An 11,460-nucleotide genomic window follows, 5' to 3' on the forward strand; every position below is an offset into this window, starting at 1 on the left:
TCGCGCCTTTCGGGCCGGGCTCTAATTTGTGTGTTTTGACTTTTGAGGGACCAACAATGACAGGAGCGAGGCTAAACATAAAACTTAATTTAAGTGATCATATATACCAAGTATTACGAATTTGTTCTAATTGACTGAAATGAACAGAGTTGAACTGACCCTTATTAGAGCTGAAGTGAATTGAACTGAAATGAATACTCCTTCCGTCCTTAATTGTTTGCTCCACTTTCCTTTTTAAGGTGTCCCCAAAAAATTGTCTCATACTACTTTTGACATGTTATGCTACTTTTGGCATGTTTTCCCACTTGCACTCTCTCTATCTCTCTCCTCGTTGATATTTGTGTCAGCCGCACCATTTTTTGTCCAAAGCCTTAACAAAGTGAATTTATGGTTTGGGGCAAACAATTAGGGACAGAGGGAGTATTTTATAAAAGAATGAAATTAGAAGGTAAATTGAACTTAACTAAACTGAACTGAACATAACGCCCTATACTACGTAATTGTATTTCTATGATTTATCTTATGGTTTTCATTATCGTTATATGTCATTAATCCGAACTTATTTAAAATAATCCTTTTTAATTTTATCCGAAAAGTAGTAAAGAGTTTACCTTTTAAGTTGGAAAGTAAATATTGGATGATGTGTATAATTCACTTTTACCAAAAAAAAAATTAAAAAAATCACCATATAAGGCATATTATCCTCATAATTTGCAAGTAATTGTGGACAAATCAAAGATTGTAGAATCACATATAAGATAAATTTATATTTTAATAATATAAGAGTTAGGACCTATTATTCGAGTACTCCGTATTACTTTTCCTCGTTCTAAAAAATTTGTACGGGCAATTTCCTTGTTCCCAATGATTCTTTCCTTGTTACTTTTTTTATTTTTCATTGATTTTTCATTAGGAAAGCACAAGCCATGATTGCATAATTTAAGGTAAAAATTTCCTTACTTAGAGTCATGTCATCAATCCACAATCAATTAATTAAAAAAAAAATCAAGTTATAAATGAAATATATTCAATATATAAGGATAGTTTTTTTAAAACGCTCAAAATAGTATATATGAGACTATTAGACTAACATTATGAAACAGATAAATTTGTAAAGCTGATTATTACAAGTAGAAACCGATAAATTAAAGCAAATATTGACTCATAATAAGAATCAAATTACTCCAATTTGATTTTATCTAAAAAGTGTAAATCCTAAACATAATCCATTATTCTGTTTTATCAAAATTTCTTATTCCCATATTTATCTCTCCTAATCACCCTATAATTAATACTCCTATTTTTTTGCTATAAATACCCTTTAAAACCCACCTATTCTCTCACTCAATTCTAAAACAAAAACGTTCCTCAAAAAAAAGAAAAACCCTCAAAAAAAAAGTTTTGATTTTTCGATCAAAAAAACAGAGAAAAAATGGAGCTTGATTTGTCCCCAAAATTGTCAAAGAAGATCTATGGAGGTGAAGGTGGTTCCTACCATTCATGGAGTCCTTCTGAACTTCCCATGCTTAAAGAAGGCAACATTGGAGCTGCTAAGCTTTCCCTTGAAAAATACGGATTTGCCCTTCCTCGTTATTCTGATTCATCTAAAGTTGCTTATGTTCTTCAAGGTATAATCTTTTTCAATCTTTATTAATTTACTTCTTTGATTTTTGATTTCTTTTTTAAAAAAATTGATTTTGATGATTTGTTATGATGTAATCTGGATTTGGGTTAGTGGGTGTCATGCATGTTGATTAATTTAAGTTGGAAATTCGATTTTGTGCATTATTTTATTATAGCCATTGTTAGAGTTAATTTGTATCGAAAGTCAATGCTTTTTCTGTTTTTGTTTAATATTTATGATTTTTGTATCAAACAATGAATTTATATTACTATAATAAATCTTATTTGAAGTTGATAAACTTTGTGGATTTCAATAATCGGTAAATTGTTTAGGGTTTTGTCGGGTTAAAATGATGATTATTCTTGAATCTTGATTGATTTCAATTAAAATAATGATTTTGGTTGATCGATCATTCAATATTTGAATAGTTAATGTTAAGAAACCCTTGAAAAGGATGTTTTTCCAAAGAAATATTGTGTGATCTTAATCGTTAGAATAGTTCGATGTTCGTTGACCATGATTTTGATTGATGGGTACTTTATATTTTCTTGCAATCATATGAAATACTATAAAAATCGGATGATTTCATCGTTAGAATAAACTCTAAAAAAACGGAGGGATGTTTTAATCGTGGCCTATTATTAAGGGAAGGTGTAATAATTTATACTTGTATTTGTTTAATAATTAACGTAAACACAGATTTATGCTCTGCACTCTCCCTTAGTCAATGGACAGTTGACTTTTTAAGGATTAGCTATCACATTTTCTTTTGTTTAATGTATTTGTTCTATGAATGGCCTGAACATGTTACAAATAATTGTGGTTGATAAATCTTTTGTATGTTGTGTTGTGATTGTGTTTTAGGTGAAGGAGTAGCTGGAATTGTCCTCCCTGAGCAGGAGGAGAAGGTGATTGCACTCAAGAAGGGAGATGCAATCGCGCTTCCTTTTGGTGTGGTCACCTGGTGGTACAACAAAGAGGACACTGAACTAACTGTCCTCTTCTTGGGTGAAACCTCTAAGGCTCACAAACGCGGTGAATTCACTGATTTCTTCCTGACCGGTACTAATGGAATCTTTACTGGATTCACACCCGAATTTGTTAGCAGGGCATGGGACTTGCCTGAAGATGTTGTCAAGACCCTTGTCAGTAACCAATCCTCTAAAGGCATTGTCAAGCTTAGCGAGTCCCACAAAATGCCTGAACCCAAGAAGGAACACCGTGATGGAATGGCATTGAACTGCGAGGAAGCTCCCTTGGATGTTGACATCAAGGGTGGTGGAAAGGTGGTCGTCTTGAACACCAAGAACTTGCCTTTGGTAGGTGAGGTAGGCCTTGGGGCTGACCTTGTTAGGCTCAATGGAAAAGCTATGTGCTCTCCAGGGTTCTCTTGTGACTCTGCCTACCAGGTGACTTACATCGTTAGAGGTAGTGGTCGAGTTCAAGTAGTCGGGGTTGATGGTAAGAGGGTGTTGGAGACCAGGATCACAGCAGGCAATCTGTTCATTGTGCCCCGGTTTTTTGTTGTTTCAAAGATTGCGGATGATGATGGCTTGGAGTGGTTTTCTATCATCTCTACTCCAAAGTAAGAAACAGAATCCTTTCTTTTGTATCAGTTGAGTTGCCTTTTGTTATTGAGACTCAAGATAGATTTTCTAACAACTATTTTTTTTTTGTGTTTGCAGTCCTGTTTTTACACACTTAGCAGGGAAGACTTCAGTCTGGAAGGCATTATCGCCACAAGTGCTGGAAGCCGCCTTCAAGGTGCCTACTGAGATCGAGCAGCAATTCCGCTCAACAAGGACTTCTGATGAAATTTTCTTCCCCCCTCCAAATTAAGAAAATGAATGCTGAGTACGTACCAGCAATTGATACTATGGTTGGACTATTTGAATAAGCGATTTTCGCGTATAGGATGCTTGAGATTTTATTTAATTATGGATTCTGTTTTGAATGTTCAATGAGAATTTATAGATGGTTTTTTTAGTCAATTTTTGTGTTTGTTTTTTACTCTAATATGAAGTATACCAATTTATTCAATTTACATCTTTTTCTAAGAGAAAGGTTAATAAGGATTACTTAAATTCAATTTACAGCTAAACGACCTTGATCTCAGTACCATTGAAGGCATACCAGAATTTGACAATAAATCATACCATTACAAGATTACACTCTTTTACTCTTTATAACATGGGGGAGAACATACCATCAAGGCATCAATGTCTACTACGCATTAATATCAACTACAATAAGTTCAAATACAATAAGTTCCGTACTAGCTTATTAAACCGCGAAATACAATACCTTCTTCTTGTAAATTCATCAAGGAAGAAATAAGTTCAAATAGTACCTAAATATGGGCGGATCAATATGATACTACTTCGTAAGTGGTTTATTTTTACAGTAGCATAATTTGGCAAAACAAACACATGACATTACCTTAGTAAATGAAGGAGACAAAACTCGATAGCTATTGACTATATCGTCCACTCCCAAACACACAAAACGCAATCCAAAACTAGAGGTTATAATTGAAAACAAAATATGTAAAACCATGAACTTGCCAAAGCTCTAGTTTAGCAACACATTCTTATTGGCTCTAAACTCATTCAACTCAATTTAATGGGCTCCATCCCCTGTACTCATCCTATATTTCCTCATATTTCCACTCGATCAAGGTATTATCATAGATTAATCTAAGTTCAAGCTTCATAATTTTTAGTCCCTTTTTATTTATTTTTAAGGCTAGCTAATAATTTTTAAAATTTTCACACTTTAATTTTCCACTGAATTTCAGAATACCCAGATCCTTGTTCTTTAAGCACAATAAAAGATGGTGGAATTTGAGTTGCTGTGCTTCTAGCTTTGATGATCTGAGTTCATATAATTTGGAAAACCAAAATGGGTCTCTGAATAATAATTCAGCTTCTTTTGGCGCATTAGATGCTAAAATTACCTCAGAATCCATTGATTTTTTTGTTAGTGATGCTGAAGGTGATCCTGATTGCCCCACCAAAGGTTTTTCCTCTATTGATCAGGCTCTCATCACTCTTAAACAAGGAAAGGTTAAATTTTTTTACCCCACCAATTCATCATTCTGTTTTAATTCTTTACTTTTACCCATCATATATGTTTGTTGTAATAGCAAAATCTTGTACAAGACGGTCTCATATTCTAGGGGTGACTTATGGGTCGATTTGAATATTTACATCAATTAGTGAATGTTTGAACCTTTAGATGTAGTATCTGAACTTCTGAAGTGTCCAAGTATGATATCCTAGAATCCTAGATGGCTAAGAAAACATAGGATTTATGTAATTGTACTTGTATAAATATTCTTTATTGGTAACTTCTAGGTAACATAGCCAATTTACGTTACAAATTTGATTATTCCAATGGCAAGTGAAATTTTCATTAAGGATAAATTTGTGCATTTTCTAATATCCATGATGGTTAGTAACCTGTCAAACTACCAGTTTGTGATTGTCGTAGATGATGAAAATGAAGACGAAGGAAATCTAGTAATGGCAGCATCATTAGTCAGTCCCCAAGCCATGGCCTTCTTGGTCAAACATGGAACAGGAATCGTATCGGTAGGAATGAGGGGGGATGATCTTGTAAGACTAAAGCTTCCTCTAATGTCACCAGATAGCGAAAATGCAGATTCTGCTGCTCCTACTTTCACTGTCACTGTGGTATGTGTCTCAGATAGCCGGGAAGTTCTGCTTTTGCTTTAACTCTAGATTACAAGACATATAGAACCAAAATACGGAATGCATTATATTGTATGAGTACATAATTTGATTTGCTGTGAAATTTAAGGATGCTAAAGTGGGCACAACAACTGGTGTATCAGCTTCAGACAGGGCAAAAACAGTTGCTGCTCTTGCATCTCCGGACTCTAAACCCGGAGATTTCAGAAGGCCAGGCCATGTTTTCCCCCTCAAGTATAGAAATGGTGGGGTTCTAAGGAGAGCAGGACATACCGAAGCCTCTGTTGATTTAGTTATGTTGGCTGAATTAAGACCAGTTTCAGTTCTTTCGGCCATAATTGATCAAGATGATGGTTCACTAGCCTCTTTAACCACCTTGAGAAAACTATCTTTGGAGCACAACATTCCTATAGTCTCCATCACTGATTTGATTAGGTAAAATCTACAAAATCGTATATATATTAATAGCTGATCAAGGTTGATACGACCTGAACTGTCAACGAGTCAGGCCATAAAAGCCGCCAATATTGGGGTGTGGCCTAGCCCATGAGGCCATGATCAGCTCTTGTCATAGCTAAATCTTACATATTATCGAGTATTTTTCTGTAGGTGAGTACATTCTAGATTCATGTGTTTGTGATTGATACCAGATATAGAAGAAAAAGGGAAAGATTAGTAGAAAGAACTGTGGTTTCAAGGGTTCCAACAGATTGGGGACAATTTGATGCTTACTGCTATCACTCCAAGTTAGATGGAATCGAGCATGTAGCTTTTGTAAAGGTGTTAACTCAGCTTGATGCTTATTGTTCTTCAAAAACCAATTCTAAATCCTACTTTAAGGCACTAAAATCTAATCTTTAATTTATGTATAGGGAGGCATAGGAAATGGTCAAGACATCCTAGTAAGAGTTCATTCCGAGTGCTTAACAGGTGATGTATTTGGTTCTGCTCGATGTGATTGTGGGAACCAACTAGCTCTAGCAATGGAACTGATTGAGAAAGCGGGAAGAGGGGTTTTTCTTTATCTACGAGGCCATGAAGGGAGAGGAATTGGCTTAGGACATAAACTTCAAGCTTATAACTTGCAAGACCAAGGCCATGACACCGTTGAAGCCAACCTTGAACTAGGACTGGCTGCTGATGCGCGTGAATATGGTATTGGTGCACAGGTAGTTTTCCATGCTAATTGCAATTTTTTCTGTAACAAGTAGCAAATATGTTTATATATATTCAACTTTGAATCTTATGTTTGCAAATTTCACTGTCAGATTCTGAGGGATATTGGGGTTCGAACCATGAGGCTGATGACCAACAATCCGGCAAAATTCACTGGCTTGAAGGGTTATGGCTTGGCTGTGGTAGGAAGAGTTCCTGTCTTAACACCTATAACTAGTGAAAATAGAAGGTACTTGGAAACCAAACGTGTTAAGATGGGGCATATGTATGGATCTAATGTACAAGAATCATCGGCGGGTTTCATTGATTCGTCGGATACACAAGAGAGTGGAGAAGAAACAGGTTGAGATTTTAGTACATAGGCCTTTTAAACATACCATTTTTTTTTTTAATCCAAACAGTTTAATCTTTTCATTATAGGAGAAAAGGTTTACTTGTATTATTCTTTTGCAAATTAAATACAACTAAAATTACACAAGCAAGTAAAGTACATGAAAATAGCTTGTACAAAGATCATATTCCGGATTCTGAATGATAATGATAATTTTGTCTCATTGTTTTATAGCCCATTTTCATTGTTTTTAGGCCCATTATCGTTGTTTTAGGCCCATTTTCGATTTGAAGTCATAAATACATCTGAGGCCCATCTACTAAGTACATTACACACGTACCTAAAACTCTAAAAGGGCACAAATTTGATCACAATCTATCTTTAACGATTGAGTTTATTGAAAATTGGTAACAACAAAGATGTGTTATGGAGAAGGAAGTAAAGAGGCAATTTTGTGATATACTACCTCCGTTGACTATTATTTGCAACAAAGGGGTATTATTTGTGAGATATAAAATATTCCTTTATTGCAAATAATAGTTAATAGAGGTAGTAGATATTCTTCCTTGGAGATCTAAAACCTCAATTGCAACTCCTCTACTCGCTCTACAAACAGCTAGTATGGAAGAAGGAACTCAGGAAGTAATGAGGCAATTTTGCTCTTAATTTGTTGTGTTGTGTATCAGATACATGAACAATCGCACCAACCTTAAAGTAAAACACTACGATCCATAAATTAATCGAAATAATTATCTTCAATCTAGTACTCGGTAATTATTATTCGAGCCGGGGAGCAATATAAGAGTATACAAATTAATGCTAAAAAAAGTTTATTCCATTTAATTGAAAATTTAAGATTGTGAATAATAACAATAACAATTTAGTAGTCATTCTAATTAGGATATTCACTAAATCAATTTAACTACGAATTATTCTACTTAAACTAAAAAATAAAATCAAATAAATAGCAAATAAAAAATACAAATTATTATTTAGTACTCTAAAGTCTCATGGTGTCGTGGTCGCTTGCTCATTGAAACAGGCACAGGAGGAAGTAGTTGTGGATCATACGCTAGTTGCGGCGGGTTCGACCACTCGGGCAGTGGTCCGGCCACCAAAAGAGAGTCAAGAGTAGGACCCGCCTCAATCACTGACTGTAGAAGCTTCCCTTTCTCAGGTTTAGTCTTCCCTTGTGCTAAATTGTCCAACACACTTGCATCATAACTTGAGTTAGTACATTTCATTAGGTTATCAGGATTACCCAAGTAGCTTACGTCGGATGAAGAACCTACGTCGAAGAATGAATCCATGGACAATGATGAGGTAGTCATGCTCGAGTTGACCTTATTAGCCGAGAGGTTGGCATTGTTATTAACCATCATCAAGGGACTTTGAGAAGACATGGTAGGAAAATTTGTTGTGTTGTTAGGGTTAAGGTGATTTGTACCAAATTGTTGTTGATGTGTTGGTAAAGTGATTGGCGGGTTAGAGGTAAGGTTGCATGTATTTGAATTAGTCTGGACTTGACCAATAACAAAACCTTGATTTGTTGGTAGGGTAATAGACGGGTTAGAAGTAAGGTTGCATGCATTTGAATCAGTCTGGACTTGACCAACAACAGAACCTATATTAGTTTGTTCTTGTTTATTTGGTAAACTTGTGTACGTGTTTGTTGTTGTTGTCGTTGGCAATGAACAAGCGCAAGGTTTATTATAACCCTTGACCATCGAAAGTGTACGCAATTGGTGTTTTAATTCATCTCTTTCCTTGTAGGCAAATTCCAAAAGATAAATCAGTTTCTTGACATTCTCCATGTTAAGTTTTTCCTTTTCAATTTTTTCTCTTCTTGCCTGTTCTAGTTCTTTCGTCACACGTAGTAGCTGCATCCTTAGATCGCTCTCGGTCTGCAAATCAATCGTACATAAGAAAATTCAGCACATACAGTATCATAGGTTATAACATTATTGTAACATTAATCCTCTGTTTCCTCTGTTTCTCAGTGTGGAAAATAAGACTAGAGAGTACATTTTTTTTTTTTTAACGAACATATTAAATGTACGTACATGTTATTCTAAAGTTAGGAGAAAGATTAAATCAACAGTATGATAAACCTTATCAAATTACAAGTCCCTTCCAAGTCAAAAAAACAAACAAAATAAAAATGGTTGTTATTTTTTGAATGATGGTATAAAGTTTGGAAAATAGTCAGCCGGCCGCCATACATGATACACTGTTTTATTGTACTAACACTAGATAATTACACCTAGCTAGAACATTCTCTGCATCAAGTACAAGTATTCATAAACGAAAGCGAATCAAATTAATTTCAATGCTAGAACATCCTAGCAATCTAGAATTCTAGGTACATTGCTCCATTACCAACCTTCCATAAGGTTGTTTAATGTCCTTGGGTTGGGATCTGCTTGTTCCCGACCCATGGATAACTAACTACTAAAGAAACAAGGGATTGAATCAATGTAAGGAAGAAAAAAAAAGTGCTTGATAAACAAACCTCGTCAAAATTCCACAAAAAAGTTAAATCTTCCACATTCTCCAAGTTATCCATGATCTTATTCTAAGCTTTTTTGTGAATGTAGTAGTAGGAAGTTTAGAGAAATAAAAAGGAGAGAAATTATAATGTAAGAGAATTAGATATTGGTGAACTGTAAGAAATTTATAATACTTATATAGTTGAAGACTTTATAATATAAAGACAATAAATGGACGGTGAGTTTAAGAATCTGATGATCCTATCCATATAATTTAAGAGGATAGAGCAAAAAAAAAAAAAGGGGGGGGGGCAAATAATTTTATCAATGGAAACTAGCTTTTAAAATTTCCATAAAATTAAGATTTTCTATGGTAAATCCTGTTAATTTACCATAAAGGCATAAATAGTTCCTTGCTATTACTTAAATATTTGACTAATTTCCTTGTTTTGATGTGATCAACTTTTTATTTTCACTTTCTTTCTAAAAAGGATTTTTCATTCCAGCTAATTATTTCTGTCACGCGTTTTTTATAAAATTTTCTTAATAGTTGAAATTTTTTGCATGTAATTGTTCTTTACTTGCATGATCTTTGAGGATTTTGAGTAGTACGTATTAAAGAAAGTGAGAGATTTGCTGCCATTTTGAGGGCTTTCTTTTTTGTAATATTTTCTAAAAAAAAAAAAAAAAATAGAGGACTTTCCTGAAAATTGTACAAGGGTTTTTTTTTTTTTTTTTTTTTTCCTTCTTTTTTTTCTTTCTTGACAATTACAATGGGTTATAGTATGGGCTTGTTCTTATACGATTATTTTTAGTTCAATTTAGCTCGGCTCTAATAAGTTCAATTCAGCTCCTAATTTCCTTCTCTTACAAAATATTTATTTCAGTTCAGTTCAGCTCTAATAAGTTCAGTTTAGCTCTAATAATAAGTTCAGTTCAGTTCAGTTCAGTCAATGAGAACATACCATAAATACTTTTTTTGTAAAAAATAGGCACCGAGTATATCATTCTATTATTCTAACCTAATTAAGCAAATATGAAGTACATACCTTCTTTTTTTTTTCTTCAATTTGAGCGAAGTAGTACGCCTTGTGCAAGTAAATTAAAAGCGTAAAAATTTTGACACAGTCTCACCGTCTAAGGGCCTTTTCCCATTGACTGAACTGAACTGAAATGAATATTTTATAAGAAAAGGAAATTAGAAGCTGAACTGAAATGAAATGAACTGAGTTGAGCTGAACTGAACTGAATTGAAAATAAACGTATGAGAACAGACCCTAAATATCATATGTTGTAAATTAAATAAAATACTCCTATTCATTAATCTAGAAGGACGTACGAAGTAGATTTTATTTTCAATTGATTTTAAATGTGGCCAAGGTTAATCCTCTAATAAAATGTTAATGGCATAAAGATACATAAATTACAGACGTAATACATACTGCATAGAATATTAACCTTATTGAATCGCTCAAAATTTTTATGGAAATGTAGGTGATGTTAATTATGATCCTATCTATCAAAGTGATGGTACGGTGAGAAGAAAGGGCAAAAAAAGGGGGGGCGTGTAATAATTATATACGAGTTACAGAATCCAGTTAGATCACCTTAATTATTCCAAGCTCTCACTTTACAAGTTTACATAACTAATATTCCTTCATTATATTGATAGATGTGATCCACCTTTTCCTTCATTACTAAAAGGTTTTCCATCCTAGCTTAGCTTGGCAGCTTGTAATTATCTTTACTAATTACTATTACGCGTTTTCTCCCCTATCCTTATTCCTTTCCATAAAGTTGAAATTTGCATGTAATTAGCCATCATCATTATAGAATATAGCAGATAATTAATAAGCAGCCAATTTTTTGATACATTCATTTGTAAGGATTAAGGAGTATGTATTTTATCCAAAAATTAGCTTTGAGGGCTATTGTAATGGATTGAGCATGTAATTTTCTTTTAAAAAAGATTACAGAGAACTACATTTGCATATTACGAAGTAAGGATGACATCTTATGTAATAACATAAACTCAAAACAATAATTGTTTTTCTAAGTAAGAAAGTGTGTCACTTGAAATATACTCTATATTATACGAAGTATTAAACTTCTTGTAACGGACTACGG

At 33.9% G+C, this 11,460-nt stretch overlaps 2 protein-coding genes across 2 annotated transcripts; both read left to right on the forward strand.

The window, feature by feature from the left end:
- The first annotated feature begins 1,331 nt into the window (after nucleotides 1-1,331).
- On the forward strand, nucleotides 1,332-3,615 carry LOC145624525 (11S globulin seed storage protein 2-like). The gene is made up of 3 exons (XM_081677574.1): nucleotides 1,332-1,628; nucleotides 2,489-3,209; nucleotides 3,310-3,615. Exons 1-3 carry the CDS (start codon nucleotides 1,433-1,435, stop codon nucleotides 3,461-3,463), a joined length of 1,071 nt encoding a protein of 356 aa, XP_081533700.1. The 5' UTR covers nucleotides 1,332-1,432; the 3' UTR covers nucleotides 3,464-3,615.
- Nucleotides 3,616-4,143: 528 nt separating this feature from the next.
- On the forward strand, nucleotides 4,144-7,082 carry LOC145624526 (monofunctional riboflavin biosynthesis protein RIBA 3, chloroplastic-like). The gene is made up of 7 exons (XM_081677575.1): nucleotides 4,144-4,302; nucleotides 4,422-4,689; nucleotides 5,101-5,319; nucleotides 5,447-5,772; nucleotides 5,988-6,117; nucleotides 6,210-6,506; nucleotides 6,606-7,082. Exons 1-7 carry the CDS (start codon nucleotides 4,247-4,249, stop codon nucleotides 6,858-6,860), a joined length of 1,551 nt encoding a protein of 516 aa, XP_081533701.1. The 5' UTR covers nucleotides 4,144-4,246; the 3' UTR covers nucleotides 6,861-7,082.
- Nucleotides 7,083-11,460: the final 4,378 nt, after the last annotated feature.

This window comes from Chenopodium album, chromosome 3 (assembly GCF_948465745.1).
Source record: "Chenopodium album chromosome 3, dcCheAlbu1.1, whole genome shotgun sequence".
NCBI classification, from domain to species: Eukaryota; Viridiplantae; Streptophyta; class Magnoliopsida; order Caryophyllales; family Amaranthaceae; genus Chenopodium; species Chenopodium album.

What these genes read in the sequence shown, in the direction of transcription:
- LOC145624525 (XM_081677574.1), top strand. Translation starts at nt 1,433, where the DNA reads ATGGAGCTTGATTTGTCCCCAAAATTGTCAAAGAAGATCTATGGAGGT. An exon ending in AGTTGCTTATGTTCTTCAAG is followed by an intron (nt 1,629 to 2,488) that starts GTATAATCTTTT and finishes ATTGTGTTTTAG; the next exon opens with GTGAAGGAGTAGCTGGAATT. An exon ending in TCTATCATCTCTACTCCAAA is followed by an intron (nt 3,210 to 3,309) that starts GTAAGAAACAGA and finishes TTGTGTTTGCAG; the next exon opens with TCCTGTTTTTACACACTTAG.
- LOC145624526 (XM_081677575.1), top strand. Translation starts at nt 4,247, where the DNA reads ATGGGCTCCATCCCCTGTACTCATCCTATATTTCCTCATATTTCCACT. An exon ending in CTACTTTCACTGTCACTGTG is followed by an intron (nt 5,320 to 5,446) that starts GTATGTGTCTCA and finishes GTGAAATTTAAG; the next exon opens with GATGCTAAAGTGGGCACAAC. An exon ending in TCCATCACTGATTTGATTAG is followed by an intron (nt 5,773 to 5,987) that starts GTAAAATCTACA and finishes GATTGATACCAG; the next exon opens with ATATAGAAGAAAAAGGGAAA.